Below are 17,150 nucleotides of genomic sequence, written 5' to 3'. Positions count from 1 at the left end.
TTCTTGAAGGCTACACTCACTCCTAACACTCTCCCTGCCTATGCAGCACTTCTGTCCCTAATGCCAGGTGCAACGGTCTGCAGAGGCGATTTTGAGAAAAAAAAAAATCCCACTGCTAACAGCAGCCAACACACAGCTATCAGTGGCCCTAATAAGGACCTTTGGGGGGTCTTGAAGCCTACACTAACTACCAATTCTTTCCCTACAGCAGCTCCGGTATAAACAGCACTGTCCCTCATCTAACTCACCAGGCATCTGAGGCGAGCCGCGGGAGGGGCCGACTTTTATATTAGGCGAACACCTGATCTCGCCAGCCACTCACAGCAGGGGGGTGGTATAGGGCTTGAACGTCACAGGGGGAAGTTGTAATGCCTTCCCTGTCTTTCAATTGGCCAGAAAAGCGCGCTAACGTCTCAGGGAAGGAAGTGAAAGTAACCAGAACACCGCATGGTGTTCGTTACGAATAACGAACATCCCGAACACCCTAATATTCGCACGAATATCAAGCTCGGACGAACGCGTTCGCTCATCTCTATTAATAATGTAAAAGAGATGTCTGAACTGCAATATGGAGACACATGAATGTGCCAGCATGAGACAGCTGCTCCACAGCCTGTACATCCCCAAACATACCATGTGCAAGCTGTCAAACACCTGGATTATACCACACCATAGGATAGAATTGGATTGAAGGTTTTTTAATAGGCTTTTAATTATAAGGTTACAAAAAAGTAATAATGATAACAGCGGTACACAGACCTCTTGTAAAATGATATATATATATATATATATATATACATACACACACACACATACTCACACACACACACACAAAAAGAACAATAAACACAATGAAGCTTGTGACAAGAGAAGGCCGTGTGTGATGCAACATTACATAGTTTTCTGTACTGCAGTTTTTTTAACAGCAGCCCGATTTTAGTCTATCCTTTGTTAGTCTTCTGCTAAATTTGAATGCGGGTCTCTAGAGACTTTAATTCAGCATGGAAATTTGCAAAAAATTTTAGAAAATTAGTCATAATTCATGCAGTTGGGTTTCCCTGACACAAGCTAAAACTGATATTCGCAACAGAAAACGGTGGAGTATTCTAATTGCATTTTAAGGGCAGGAAACTGGAGCATATGTACTTAGAAACTAAATCTTATGATTTCAGCAGCCATTTCAAATCCCCAAACTATTCTATGGAAAAATACAAAAAAAAAAAATCACTCTTTATATTTTTAACACTGTAAATTCCAAAATTTCTTATTACACGGAGCTCTTATTTCACATTTGCATACAATAGAATATGATGCGTTTTACACACACATGTATATATATATATATATATATATATATATATATATATATATATATATATATATATAGCTCTTGTAAGACAAAATCTACTTGCCAGAGAAGAAAGAACTTACTATGCTAAACCAATGAAGTCTTCATGGTTGGTGTTGACGTATGATAACTGTATATTGATCAGGAGAAGCACCTATTAAGGGAAAATACAACAATTAATTAATTTTACAAAATGGGGTCAATGGTGCAGATTTTGTATTGTCAAAAATGTTTCAAGCTAAACTTCTAAACATCCCAGATATCGTACATTTACTGCAATTCTTAGTAGCAACAATTACTGGTATATATGGAATATTAAAGGGCCACTTAAGTGTTTTTTATATTAATTCATGACATAGCTATCCCTGCAGTGAGCTAGTGTTACCTTGGTTACTCATTACTATCTATCTGCAACTTCTGGCCTCTTTTTCCTCAAAATAGTTATGTGATCTCAGTTCTGACCAGATCGGATCTACTTGGGCTTATGCTGTCTGAAACTAATCATTTTCTCAGTCTGTATAATGCTACATGGAACCTACCGCAGACACTACTTAGAGCGGGGCACATACACTCCTGTTAAAGTTATTAATGATGATCACACAGCACCTGTCACACTATAATAATAGAGGAGATCACAGCTCATCCTCCTGATTGTATAGTTATAGTTCATAGCTTACCTAAGGTAAATATGGAAGGTAATGATAATTGAACTGTCGCCCCAGGATGAAATTGTACAGCCTGTAACTAATGCTGTGCTAATATATCATGGGACTGATGTGAAAGTGAAACAAACAAAAAAATCATCATTAAGATGGTGCCTGCTAAGCATCAGACAGGGTGCTGCACAGCATGGAAATAGCTGCAACACACAGAGCGATCTCTATAGTGTGACACAAGCAATGAGGTAAGACGGGGTAGGTATGGAAAAAATGTATTTTGGCCCTTTAATGAGAGTGCGAGTAAATAAAGACCACTAAGAATTGTGCTTCATGTGCTTATTTGTTTCTACATACATACCTGCTCTTTGGTTTTCTCTTCCCGTTGATGGATGAAGAAAGTTAGTATTCGTTCTGTTTCATCTCTGAGTTTTGGATAGTCAGATAACTAAAGTTAAACAATAGATGTTAGGTTTAATATAGAATCTTACATCTACTATAGCACTGGATTTCAAGAAGTGTCACTTTACAGTTGGACAGGAATTAAACCTGAAGGCTCCCATACAAGAACAGTAAGCAGGGGCGTAACTATACGGGGTGCAGGGGATGCGGTTGCACCCGGGCCCAGGAGCCTTAGGGGGCCCATAAGGCCTCTCTTCTCCATATTGGGAGCCCAGTACTATGAAAAAAGCATTATAGTTTGGGGGCCCAGTTACAGATTTTGCATCGGGGCCCAGAAGCTTCAAGTTACACCTCTGACAGTAAGAACTATTAGATGAGCAATTTCCCAATAATTAGCAGGCTGAACCTGCAAGTCAAGGTGCAGCCCAGCAATTGATGCTATTATACAAGTGTTATTGGCGCTCGTAGAATAGCGTCCTAAAGGACATCCTTTATTTTCAACTGCCAATTTTAGCATACGCACTCCCAAGTATAACCGGCTGGTACTAGTTTTGATGCCACTGTATCTTGAGGTGCTTTAAGACAGACGAAATGAGCGAAAATGAAGGATAATCATATGGTCTAAACGCAAGCTAACGACTGAACAGTAAACGAGAATAGTTAGCTTTTCGCTTGTCGTTCATTTTATACAGGCATAGAAATTATCGTTGGCTCATTCAGTTTAAACAACGCTCATTCGGTGCTTCGCATTGTAAAAAATGAATGATACTGAACAATGCTTATTTCAACGTGCCAACGATGTGTCTGCCTGTCTAAACAGACTGCGCTGCACAAGAGCGAACGAGCTAGCGGTGACGTCACTTACTTGTTTGCTGAATTGGCTCGTCCAGAAACAGCCTGAGGGCTTATTCAGACGACCGTATATCGGCCGGGTATTCATGCCCGGTCGATATACAGTGTCCATCTCTGCAGAGGAAGGAGGCTGGAAGAGCAGGGAGCAATGCACTGAGCTCCCGCCCCCTCTCCGCCCATCGGCACTATTTGCAATGGGAGTGGCGGGATGAGGGAGTAGCTAAGTCTGTGAACTTAGCTCCTCCCCGCCCCCTCTTATTGCAAATAGTGAATGGGGGGGATAGGGGATGGAGAGGAGGCAAAGGGGGGGGGAGCTCAGGGCATTGCTTCTGGCTCTTCCAGCCTCCTCCCCCTGCACAGAGGGACACTGTATATCGGCCGGCGTGAATACCCAGTGGATTTACGGTCGTCTGAATAAGCCCTTAGCTGAATGAACACAAACATTATCATATTCATCACATTCAGCTGAAACCTTGTTCTTTGACTAGTGATTGACTTCTCCATCTCCCTTGAACTGCAGATGCCATGCGTTTAAGATACTATGCGTGCACTGCACTTCTGTAATAGGCGGAAGCACAGCAACTAGAAAATATGGCATTTCTGGAACTGGAGACGTTGATCACTCGTCAAAGACGGGGGTTATAGATGAAGGGATAGAGAAAAGAGAGTTTGGCCAGTCCCAACGTGTGAACAATCCATGAGACGGTTGGCACTTAATTAGTATACTGTCCACACCATACCAAATAGATTTGGAGTCGTTCTTGGCATTGTGAAGAGAACTAATTGTATGGATAGCGTTCTCTTCACTATGCTTAGGATTTGTTAATGGAAGGGGGCGTTCGTGAAAGACGTCCTCCTAGCTCACGTGAGGTAATTATCCTTCTTTACTCTTCCTTAGTCAGACCTCATCTGGAATACTGTGTCCAGTTCTAGGCACCCCACTTTAAAAAAAGACATAGACAAACTGGAGCAAGTTCAGAGAAGAGTTACCAAGATGGTGAGCGGTCTGCAAATCTTGTCCTATGAGGAACAGTTAAAGGATCTGGGAATGTTCAGCTTGCAAAAAAGAAGGTTGAGAGGAGACTCAATTGCTGCCTACAAATAGCTGAAGGGCTGCCACAGTGCAGAGGGATCAGCCCTATTCCCATCTGCACAAGGAAAGACTAGAAGCAATGGGATGAAACAGAGGGTGCATTCACACGAACGTATATCGGCTCAGTTTTCACGCTGAGCCGATATACGTTGTCCTCATGTGCAGGGGGGGGGAGGCTGGAAGAGCCCAGGAGCAGGAACTGAGCTCCTGCCCCCTCTCTGCCTCCTCTCCACCCCTCTGCACTATTTGCAATGGGGAGAGGCGGGACGGGGCGGGGCTAATTCACGCCACTTAGCCCCGCCCCCATCCCGCCTCCTCTCATTGCAAATAGTGCAGAGGGGCGGAGAGGGGATGGAGAGGAGGCAGAGAGGGGGCGGGAGCTCAGTTCCTGCTCCTGGGCTCTTCCAGCCTCCCCCCCCCTGCACATGAGGACAACGTATATCGGCTCGGCGTGAAAACCGAGCCGATATACGTTCGTGTGAACGCACCCTGAAAGGGAGGAGACACAAATTAGATATTAAACAGTGAGGGTGATGAATGAGTGGAACAGGTTACCACGGGAGGTGGGGAGTTCTCCTTCAATGGAAGTGTTCAAACAAAGGCTGGACAAATATCTGTCTGGGATAATTTAGTTATCCTGCACTGAGCAGGGGGTTGGACCAGATGACCCTCATTGTTCCACTCATTAATTCCACTCAGGAAAAATGACCTCACATGATCTAGACTCTAAGCTTCTCCTAATACATCACAGAATTGTCTTTGCCTTTTTGACTGCTGCATCACACTGTAATTACCTGGATTTCTGCATTGATAAATAATCCAATATGGATTTATTGTTATCCAAGTCACAAATATATGCAAACACAATTTATCTAAGCTAATAACACACAAACCGTTGTACTGTTCATGTCTTTTATTAATTACACTGAGTAAACATCTACAGTTCAGGAAGAAAATGGAATGAACCTCAGTGATAATGACTTCTCCAAGAGCTAATTTGCAAAACATGTGTTAATTAGGCCATATCCACATGGGCGACGTGATATCGACGCGAGAAAATTGCAGCGATATCGCATCTGTGTTCTGTGCATTATCGCTGCTTTTTCTCGTGGCGATACCACGATTTTGTGTCACTACAAATTCGCATGTAGCACTCTTTTACCAGGATTTTTGAAGGGGCTTGAAATATAGGCCCTACCTGCATAAAATAAATAATAATAATCATACATCACCTATCAGGCGCTGTCAGCTGCGGCACGCGTCTCCTCTGCAGCTCTGGCAAACTTTTCTGTAGTCTTCAGGCAGCCCTTCCTGGATTGGAGGTTTAAAATCCCTACCTCCAGGAAGCACCTGCTGTGATTGGTTCCTGAGCATCGCGGCTCAGCCAATCAGAGCCAGTGCTCGATATATGGATTTTTGGTATAATTTACCGTAAAATCTCTTTCTCGTCTCATTCATTAGGGGACACAGCCACACCTTGGGTATAAATACTTTCACTAGGAGGCGACACTAAGCAGAAAGTGTTACCTCCACCCACTACCTATACCCCTCCTGCAGGCATTACGCTAATCAGTTTTGTATGCAAGCAGTAGGAGCAGCCAGTAGGAGTAAAACATCACAATATTCAAGAGTATGCAACTGCATAAACATTATGGTACAGACATGAACGCCATATGCGACCACAGAGAAACAAAAGATTCCAACATAAAGCTACCTCATAAAGGTTGGGTGTTGTGTCCCCCAATGAACGAGACGAGAAAGAGATTTTACGGTAAGTTGTACCAAACATCCATATTTGTCATCCGTATCATTGGGGGACACAGCGAGACCTTGGGACGTCCCAGAGCAGTCCCAGAAAGAAAAGGGTGGGCTATTGGCAGTCAGGGAACAGCTGCCTGTAGGATTTTCCGACCTAGGGATGCGTCCGCTGATGCGAAAGTATGAACCCTATAAAATTTGGAAAAAGTATGCAATGAGGACCAAGTTGCTGCCTTGCACACTTGGAGAGCCGAGGCTCCATTGTGGACCGCCCAGGAAGCCCCCACCACCCGCGTTAAATGTGAGCTGTCACGCGAAATGGAGGAGACCGTCCCTTGGCGTGGTAGGCCTCTGCCACTGCCATATGGATCCACCTGGAGATGGTCACTTCAACATTGTAACATAGTTCGTTAGGCCGAATGAAGACAATGTCCATCTAGTCCAGCCTGTCTATCCTCCTGTGTTGATCCAGAGGAAGGCAAAAAACCCCAAAAGCAGAAGCCAATTAGCCCTTTTGGGGAAGAAATTCCTTCCCGACTCCCTAATGGCAATCAGACTGTTACCTGGATCAACCCCTAATAGTTCCTACCTGCCTGTATACCCGTATTAACAATTAACCTAAGATTTATAACCTATAATATCCTTCCTCTTCAGAAAGACATCAAGTCCCCTATTAAACTCCTCCATGGATTTTGCCATCACCACTTCCTAAGGCAAGGAGTTCCACAGTCTAACTGCTCTTAGAGTAAAGAACCCCTTTCTATGTTGGTGATGAAACCTGCTTTCCTCTAAACGTAACGGATGCCCTCTTGTTACCATCATAGTCCTGGGTGTAAACAGATCATGGGAGAGATCCTTGTATTGTCCCCTCATGTATTTATACATAGTTATTTGATCACCCCTTAACCGTCTTTTTTCTAGAGTAAATAATTCCAATTTAGATAGTCTCTCTGGGTATTTCAGTCCCATCATTTGGAAGCCAAAGATCCTCTACGCGGCCCTTCCGCAATTACAAACAAGGATCCTGTGCAAGTCCCGGAAGTCCCAGCTCCTGGCAACATATATCCGTAAGGCCCGTACCAGGTCTAGCCGTTTCAGGGTCCATTCTTTTGGGTGCACCAGAGAAGGGCAGAAGGACGGAAGCACAATATCCTCATTAAGGTGAAAAGAGGACACCAACTTTGGTAGGAACGGCGGTACCGGACGCAGTACTACCTTGTCCTGATGGAAGGCCAGAAAGGGGTTCTCGACCGACAAAGCGGCCAACTCAGACACTCAGCGTGTTGAAGTGATTGCCACTAGGAAGACCACCTTCCAAGACAAAAGACATAAAAGTACCTCCTTTAACGGATCAAAAGGATAAGACTGTAGCGCATCCAAAACCAGATTGAGATCGCACACTGGCATGGGTGACCGGAACAGAGTAGCAGTGTGGGAAACCCCCTGAAGGAAGGTGCGGATCGCTAACTTGGTGGCTAGCGGCCTCTGAAAGAGAATCGAGAGAGCCATTACCTGGCCCTTCAGGGAGCTCAACTTCAGGCCCATGTCTAGCCCTGCTTGAAGAAAGGACAGGACATGAGCCAGAGAGAACCGCATTGGATGAAGGTGACGTTCCTCGCACCAAACGAAGAAACGCTTCCAGACTCGATGACGATGATAAATCTTTGACGATGATGGCTTTCTTGCGCTGATCATGGTTCAAATGACCGACTCCATGAAACCACGCTCCCTCAGAATCGCGGCCTCAACATCCATGCCGTTAAACGAAGCAGCCCTAAATTTGGGTGGAAGAGCGGACCCTGTGACAGCAGATTCTCTCGCTCCGGTAGATAACCATGGTGCATCTGTGAGTAGTCCTATGAGACTCGCGTACCATGCTCGCCCTGGCCAATCCGGTGCTATTGGAATTACCACCCTTCCATCCCGATCTTCTTGAGTACCCTCAGTATGAGCGGGAAAGGAGAAAAGATGTACGGAAGGCGGAAACCCGACCATGGTATTACTAGCACGTCCACTGCCATCGCCTGAGGGTCCTGGGACCTGGCCATGAACTGTTGTACCTTGCGATTGAACCTGGACAGCATCATGTCCACATCCGGATGACCCCAGCGACGACATATCGCCTGAAAAACGTCTGGGTGCAGCTCCCATTCCCCGGATCTACGGTTTCCCAGCTGAGAAAGTCCGCTACCCAGTTGTCCCCCCCGGTATGTATACCGCTGAGATTGCTAGTAGGTGCCTCTCGGCCCATCTGAGTATTTTGGATACCTCGACCATGGCCCGCATGCTTCGGGTGCCTTCCTGGTGATTGATGTAAGCGACCGCCGTCTCATTGTCCGTCTGAATCTGAACAGGTTTGCCCTTGAGGTGGGCAGCAAAGTGCTGCAGCGATCTCCATATTGCCTGCAACTCCAGTATATTAATCGGAAGCATAGCCTCACGCTGGGACCAGGTTTCCTGGGTGGACCAGTTCCCTAGGGTACCTCCCTAACCATGGAAGCTAGCGTCCGTGGTCATCACCATCCACTGACTTGGATGCAACGAGCGTCCGCCCTGAGATCTGTTGGGGGCCAACCACCATAGCAGAGAAGCTAGGGTCAGGAATGAAACCAAGACCCGCTGGTCCAAAGAGTGTGCTGACCTGTCCTAATGTGACAAGATGAACTGCTGAAGTGTCCAGGAGTGGAACTGGGCAAAGAGAATGACGACACCATAAAGCCCAGCACCCTCATCCAGTTCCTCAATGGAAGCTGGCCTCTGAAGTAACAAGGATCGCATGCTCTTGTCCAGCAATTCCCTCTTTGGGCGTAGCAGGAACAGCTGGTGATTTTTCATGGCGAAAATGAACCCGAGAAATTCCAGCCTCTGCGTTGGGACCAGGCACGACTTGCCACGGTTGTTGATCGAGCCGAACCTTTCCAAGGTTTGTAGTGTTATGCGGAGACTTTCTGTTACCATGCAGTGGTTGCTGGTCCTCCCGGGGCGGCAGTGTGCGGGATCCCGCAGTTGGACGCGCGCCCCCCCCCCCCCCCAGGCTTGTTGTCCGGCTACCGGGGGCGCGGGTGCCTGGCCGGCGTGGTGCTGCCAGTTATTGGTTTCCCTCAGTGTGCTAGCAAGTCTGCCTCTGTTGGTTTTCTGCTCCTGTCATCTTGTCTGCTATACTTTGCTATTATCCCCCTGGTTTTTCCATCTGCCTTTTCTGTCGGTGTTCTACCCTTTCTATCCTGGTACGCCAGCATCCCTTTTCTTCCCTAGTGAGAGTAGGGACCGCCGCCCAGTTGCCCGCCTGGGGTTAGCCAGGAGTGGAGGCAAGCAGGCAGGGACAGGGGTTTTGTGTGAGATCTAGGGCACCCGGGCTGGCGTATCAAGGGTAGTATACTGTAACATAATAACTGGCCCTTAAAATTGCTCTCCAATGGAGGCCATGAGTACCCTCGCAAGTTAGTTGCAGGATTTAGTGAACGTGATCCAAGACCTGTCCGGTCGTATGGTGGCCCAGGAGCAGCGGGAGTTAGTGCATGTTTCTGCCTCCCCTTCTTTTCCTGAGCCCAAGTGTCCTCTTCCTGAGGTATTTTCAGGGGAGAGGAGCAAGTTTTTTGTTTTTCAGCAGGCATGTAGTTTGTATTTTCGGATGCGGCCCCGCTCCTCCAGCTCAGACTCCCAGAAAGTTAGATTGATTATATCCTTACTTCAGGGTTCCCCACAGACATGGGCCTACTCCTTACCAGAGAGTTCGGCTTGCCTGCAGTCAGTTGATTTGTTTTTTCGTGAACTTGGAAAAATTTTTGATGAGCCGAACTGTGCGCGGTTGGCGGTATCTCATCTCATGTCTCTATGTCAGGGGCAGCAGTGGGTAGAGGACTATTGCTCTAAATTTAGACTGTATGCAGGTGAAACCTCTTGGAATGATAGCACCCTTAAAGATGTGTTTTTGTTGGGTCTTTCTGACGCTGTCAAGGATCTACTCATTTCTCATCCCGCTCCCTTGACACTCAATGATGCGATGGAATTAGTGGTTAAAGCTGACAGGAGGCCGAGATCTAGAAAAGAGGAACGTCAGGCCCATAAGGCTAGGGAATCCAGCAGACCCACTCCCACTTCTCCCATGCCAACTTCTGGTGCCGAGCCTATGGAAAGAACCAGCTAAGTTCAGAGGAATGGCGACAGTTCCGGATGATTCAAAAAGTATATTTAATCAGCAGCACAAAAAAAAAAAAAACATCCACTGTACAAGTGTGGGCGTTCCGGATGATTAATCGTCTGCCTCTATTGTGGGAAAGCTGGACATCGTGTAGCGACCTGTCTTCCGAAGTGTCTACAACATCAGTCCAAACCGGCATAAAACTTCAGATCCTAGGCGATTTTTGGGAGGATCGCCTAGAATCACAGATACTCCCCAAGTTGTTGGTGCCTTGTCAGATTGGCTTCTGGAATTTCACTCGGTCCGATCAAGCTTTTATTGATTCGGGTGCTGCCGCCAATTTGATTAGTTTAAGTTTTGTCAGACCTCTGATGACTGAATTCTTGGCGTTAAAAATTCCCATTCGCTTCACTAGTATTGATTTTACCCCTCTGTCTGCAGGTGTGGTACAATGGAGGACTCCCATTTTACAGTTCACTGTGGATGTTCTCCATTCTGAGAATCTGTAGTTCTTGGTAATGGAAAGGATGTCCGTTGATGCAGTGCTTGGTTTGCCCTGGTTGGCACTTCACAATCCCCAATTTGATTGGTCCGCTCGGGAATTGATACATTGGGGGTTGCCCTGTTATAGTCACTTAGCTACTATATCCATGTGTTCAGCAGATACCATACTTATTCCTGAGTATTCGTCTGATTTTCATGACGTATTTTCCAAGAAACTGTCTGAGACTTTGCCTCCCCATAGGGAGTGGGACTGGTATTGATTTCATCCCCGACAGTCCCATCCCTAAGGGAGCCATTTTCAATTTGTCTGGGGGTGAGCACGAAGCCCTTAAGTCCTATATCTCAGAGTCTCTGGCCAAACGACATATCAGGCCGTCCATGTCTCCTGCCAGGGCAGGTCTTTTCTTTGTAGAGAAGAAGGATGGGACATTGAGGCCTTGTGTGGATTATCGGGCTTTGAATAAAATTACAGTGAAGAACCAGTGCTCCTAGCCCCTGATTACTGATTTGTTGAATCAGGTGGTAGGGGCCCACTGGTTTTCCAAATTGGACTTAAGGGGAGCTTACAATTTAATTCGCACCTGAAAGGGAGATGAGTAGAAGACTGTGTTCAACACCTCGTTCGGACATTTTGAAATGCTAGTTATGCCCTTCGGACTTTGTAATGCGCCGGCTGTGTTCCAGGGGTTTATGAACGCGGTCTTCCACGACTTCATGGGGGTATTTTTGGTCATATATCTCAATGACATTCTGGTGTATTCCCCAGACTGGGATTCACATGTACGGCACCTGAGGATTGTTCTGACCAGTTTGCGTGAGTACCAACTTTTTGTTAAGTTGTGGAAATGCATTTTTGGTACTAAACAAGTGTCCTTCCTTGATTATGTGATTTCACCCATGGAGAATGGAGTCTGATAAAGTGGCAGCAATCTCCTAATGGGTCAAACCAGATAACCTGAAACCTTTCCAGCGGTTTTTAGGTTTCGCAAATGTTTACCGTAAATTCATTAAGAATTATTCTGTTATTGCTCAACCCCTGACTGATCTTACCAAGAAGGGTGCCGACTTGGTAAGATGGTCGCCAGAGGCCCTAGAGGCTTTTAGTCGCGTCTCTAAAGGGCGCTTACTGCTGCCCTGGTGCTAGTACAGCCTGACGCGTGATGACCGCTCTTTATTGAGGTTGATGCGTCTGAGGTGGGGGCAGGGGCTGTATTGTCTCAGGAAGTCAGCGGGAGATCTGGGTATAGTCCATGTGCGTTCTTCTCATGGAAGTTCAGTTCGGCAGAACGTAACTATGACGTGGGTAATCGTGAGTTATTGGCGATTAAGTGGTCTCTAGAAAAGTGGCGTCCCCATCTTGAGGGGGCAAGGCATCCTATTACCGTCTATATAGATTATAAAAACTTGGTATATCTCGCCAACGCTAAGAGAGTCACAGCTCGTGGGTAGTGTTTTTCGCCAGGTTTAACCTCGTCATTAGATATATTCCAGGGGAGAAGAACGTGAAGGCAGACACCCTCTCACAGAGTTTCGGTTCGCCGGAAAGTGAGACAGTGGCTCCCAAGAATATCTTGGCACCTGGGGTGGTGGTGGCAGCTGTAGAATCTGATCTCGTTCCTCCTCTACAAAATTGTCAGCAGGACGCTCCCTCGGGGGTGCCGGAGAGCAGATGGTTTGTGCCAGAGACCTTGCGTCTTAGAGTCATTGAAGAGTCTCCTTCATCTGTTCTCGCAGGCCATCCGGCGGTTTAGGGGATTCTGGATCTTTGTACTAGACACTACTGGTGGCCAGGCATGTCTCGGGAGATCCGCGACTTTGTTAATGGATGCTCTGTCTGTGCACACAGTAAAAGTCAGCGTTGGTGTCCGGAGGGGCCTCTGAGACCTTTACCGATGCCTTCTCGTAAAAGAAATCATTCGTCTACATGGGGTTTCTGAGAATATCGTATCTGATCGCGGTGTTCAGTTTGTGGCACAATTTTGGCGAGCCTTCTGTAGAAACCTGGGAATGTCGCTTTCCTTCTCGTCAGCATTCCACTCGCAAACTAATGGTCAGAATGAGCGGAAGAACCAGGATTTAGTGCAATATTTACGGTTGTTTGTTATCGAAAAGGCTCATCAGTGGGCAGAATTCCTGCCATTGGCAGAGTTTGCGCTAAACAACTGTACTTGTTCTTCCACTGGGGTATCTCCATTCCTTTGTGTATATGGTCAGCATCCTCGCTTCCTTACAGCTATTTCTGCGCCGTCTGCCTGTCCTGCAGCTGATGTTGCCACAGATGCGCTGCAGGGGGTATGGAAAGAAGTACAGAAGAACCTGGAAGCAACGGGGTCTCTTATGCAGTTGCATAGTGGGAGGAGTCTGTCAGTATCTGAACCTTACAGGATGGGACAGAAGGTATAGTTGTCTTCTAGAAATCTCAAATGGAAGGTTCCGTCTTTGAAACTGGCACAGCGTTACGTGGGTCCCTTTGTCATCACGCGTGTAGTAAACCTGCTTGCTTCTGAACTTGATTTGCCAGCTACATGGAGGATTCACAGGGTTTTTCAAGTCATTATTGAAACCTTTTGTCCCTTCGATGTCCCTTTTTTCTGTCAGTGTTCTACCCTTTCCATCCCGGTACACCAGCGTCCCTTTTTCGGTCCCTAGTGAGAGTAGGGACTGCCGCCCAGTTGCCCGCCTGGAGTTAGCCAGGAATTAAGGCAAGCAGGCAGGGACAGGGGATGTGGGTGACATGTGGGAGATGCCATGCGGAAGTGCTTCGTCTTGATATAAAGGTTCAGATGCTTTAGGTCGAGGACCGGTCTGACCGTGCCGTCTTTTTTGGGGACCACAAACAGATTTGAATAGAAACCCCGCCTATGCTGAGAAGGCGGAACTGGAACAACTACTCCTTGGGCAAGCAGGTGGTCGACTGCGACACAAAGCTGTGCCGTCCTCTCTGGAGCCCTCGGTAACCTTGATCTGAAGAAATGATCCTGCGAAAAAGTCGCAAACTCAGTGGCGTAGCCGAAGGAGACAATCTCCTGCACTCAAGAATCAGAGACACATGCGCCAGCCAAGCGTCCCTGAACAGGAAGAGTCTGCCCCCTACAGTGTTGTGATCGGGTGGGGGTTGAACTTAATGCTGAAAACTGTGCTCCCGTAGCCTTCGACGCGTGGGAGCAAGGCCGCCAAGAGGTCCTGGTTTTGAAGGATGGGCCTCTCTTTTGTTCCTGCGGATTATTCTAGGTCTGTGACCATTGCCCAGACGAGGTCCTTTGGCAGGAGCGGCGAAAGGACCGAAAAAAGGATCTCTTCTTTTGTGGGGCTTTTCCTCTTCTAACTGTGTTTTGCGGAAAGAACATGCTCTGTCCGCCCATAGCATCTTTAATCAGCTCGTCCAGCATAGCTCCAAACAGCCTGTTGCCCCCAAAGGGGAGCTTGGTCATTGCCTTTTTAGAAGACGTGTCAGTGGACCAACTCTTCAGCCAGAAGGTCCTGCGAGACACCACAGAGGCTGCTGACACCCGGGCTAGGAATTTTGCAAAGTCCAAATTCACCACACAGACGAATTTCCAGGCCTGAATGAGGTTATCCATGGTATTCAGCAACTCTTTGACCGGAGCACCCGCAAGAATGTTCCGGCGTAAGTGCTTTGCCCGTGCAATGGAGGCCTTGCTGACCCAAGCTGATGCGACAGTGGGTCGCAGCGCAGTCCCTACTGCCTAAGAGGTAGATTTTGCCAAGGAGTCCAGCTTCCAATCCAGTGGATCAGAAAGCGATGCTACGTCAGGTGTGGGAAGAGTGGTGTGTTTGGACAGGCGGATCTACTACGGGAGGCACCGACCACCTTTTGATGAGATCTTCCGGGAAGGAATAAGTAATGTCCCAAGTCTTCCCTGATCCCTTAAAGCATTTGTCGGAGACCTCCCACTCTCTTTCCAGGACCTCCTCAAAGTCCTGATGAGAAGGGAATAACTGGCGGGGGCACTTGTGCCGCCTGAAGAATACAGCCACAGTCGGATTCGCTGCCGGGTCTTCTGATATGTGAAGCGTGTGCTTCACTGCCACGACCAAGCTGTCCATCAGTGCAGCTAGCTTAGACGCTTGTTCCTCGTCTACGTCTGAGGGGGATGAAGAGCGAGACCGCTTCCCCTCCAAGAGGCTAGCATCCCTGGATGCTGGTACGGACGGCTGCTGCACCTGAGACATAGATTGGGACGCGGATGAATATCGGGATCGCGAAGATGCAACCTGTGAATGGAAGGGCTCCCGGGAGCGGCGGGATCTACGCGAGGGCTCCCGGGAGCGGCGGGATCTACGCGAGGGCTCCCGGGAGCGGCGGGATCTACGCGAGGGCTCCCGGGAGCGGCGGGATCTACGCGAGGGCTCCCGGGAGCGGCGGGATCTACGCGAGGGCTCCCGGGAGCGGCGGGATCTACGCGAGGGCTCCCGGGAGCGGCGGGATCTACGCGAGGGCTCCCGGGAGCGGCGGGATCTACGCGAGGGCTCCCGGGAGCGGCGGGATCTACGCGAGGGCTCCCGGGAGTGGCGGGATCTACGCGAGGGCTCCCGGGAGAGACGGGATCTACGCGAGGGCTCCCGGGAGAGACGGGATCTACGCGAGGGCTCCCGGGAGAGACGGGATCTACGCGAGGGCTCCCGGGAGAGACGGGATCTACGCGAGGGCTCCCGGGAGCGACGGGATCTACGCGAGGGCTCCCTGGAGCGACGGGATCTACGCGAGGGCTCCCTGGAGCGACGGGATCTACGCGAGGGCTCCCTGGAGCGACGGGATCTACGCTCGCTGACCGCGGAAGGGCGCCGTGGTGAGGTACTGGGCCCGTTCGAGTTCAGCTACCTGTTCAACCGGGGCGGCGGGGGGCACAGACGCTGCCAGGACTGGAGCTTGTCAGGCTAGAGGGCAGTTCGCACAGTGGGGCTCAGACGGACCGCAGGGGAGCTTCGCATTACAATCAGCACAAGCATAACACTTGGCTCTACCTGTAGCCTGTCCAGAACCTTCCGGTCTTGGGTCGGACATGGCATTACCAACACTGTGCACAGAAAACTGGCAAACTACTGCAAGTAAAGACTGCAGGAGGAGTACGGTGCAGGGGAAGTTGCCTCAGCAGAGCTTACCCTATCCAAGGCTGTCTGGTCCCAGCCGGAGCTCCTGGGTTGCAAAGGAGAAGAAGGCTTCCACTTTAGACACAGCAGACAGTGCACACGGCTGGTGTGAAGCAATGAACTTCTGCCAAAGTTCTGAGGAAGGATAAGTGGCCGGCAGGGGTAAGGGCCAGTTTTGTAGAGGAAGGTCTTCCACTTTCCAGCGCTTCCTCATACATGGGCGTGGCCTAAACGTCGGGCCAAAGCCGGGGCCTAACTTTTTAACCTCCATGCTCTCTCACTGAAGACCTGTGCCTGGGAAACGGCCCGGATGCGAGGACGATGGCAGTGGCGCCGCCGCAGCTGCAAGGGAAGGCCAGCATCGGCCTCGACGTAGGCCCCAAAATAGGACTGGGCCTAAATTTGTGTCCACATCCGGAGGTGCGGCCGCCGCCAGAATGGGAAACACTATAGCTGGCGGGCAGCGATTCCATGCACAAGGGCATGATCGCGCCACCTTTTCTTCTTTGGGTCGGGCGCCAGTAGCACTGCGGAGACACCATCCTACCCGCCCTTCCCTGGGAGGACAGGAAGGCCAGGGAAAAGCCCTGTCTCCCCGTATTCCCAAGCAAAGTCTTCCTGATTACCTAAACTGAAACATGTCTGCCTCCTGCACACACTAAGCTAAAAACGGATTAGTGTAATGCCTGCAGGAGAGGTATGGCTAGTGGGCGGAGTTAACACTTTCTGCTTAGTGCCGGATCCTAGTGGAAGTAGCTATACCCAAGGTCTGGCTGTGTCCCCCAATGATACAGATGAGAAAAACCAATTACAGCCATCGCTTCCTGGAGGCGGGGATTTTAAGCCTCCAATCCAGTAAGGACTGCCTAAAGAATACAGAAAAGTGCGCTGGAGCTGCAGAGGAGATGCGCGCTAAAGCTGACAGCGCCTGATAGGTGATTTTTGCTTTTCTTTTATGCAGATAGGGCTTATTTTAAAGCTTTTACAGTAGGATTTCCTAAATCCCAAAATACAATCCCAAAAGATGTGAAAAGAAAAACAAGGGTGACAGCAAAAGTATTACAGAAGATTCTACAAACTGCAAAAACCTCTGTTCCGGTGTCCATGGTTAAAAAAGTGCTGAACAAGAATAGAAGCCGCTGCTGTCCAATAAAAAACATTGCAGCACGAGACCACCTGGATGTTCCATGATGCTTCTGAGAAAATGTTTTATGGACAGACGAGTCGAACTTTTTACTACAGATGCACAATGCATGTTGGGGGAGGGGGGGGAAGAAGACTGCA

General features: G+C 48.7%; 1 protein-coding gene across 1 annotated transcript in view; it reads right to left on the bottom strand.

Moving 5' to 3' along the window:
- Positions 1-17,150, bottom strand: part of DNM3 (dynamin 3) — a 310,170-nt gene that overhangs the window by 272,868 nt on the left and 20,152 nt on the right. Inside the window, exons 6-7 of the mRNA XM_066594996.1 lie at positions 2,366-2,452; positions 1,432-1,502 (exon numbers count right to left, since the gene is read on the bottom strand). Coding sequence (XP_066451093.1) covers positions 1,432-1,502; positions 2,366-2,452 — 158 coding nt within the window. The remainder of the gene's footprint in view (positions 1-1,431; positions 1,503-2,365; positions 2,453-17,150) is intronic.

The sequence above is a fragment of the Eleutherodactylus coqui genome, chromosome 3 (assembly GCF_035609145.1).
Source record: "Eleutherodactylus coqui strain aEleCoq1 chromosome 3, aEleCoq1.hap1, whole genome shotgun sequence".
Classification (NCBI taxonomy): domain Eukaryota; kingdom Metazoa; phylum Chordata; class Amphibia; order Anura; family Eleutherodactylidae; genus Eleutherodactylus; species Eleutherodactylus coqui.
Note: the sequence above shows the minus strand (reverse complement) of the source record. Positions and strands in the feature narration are given on the sequence as shown.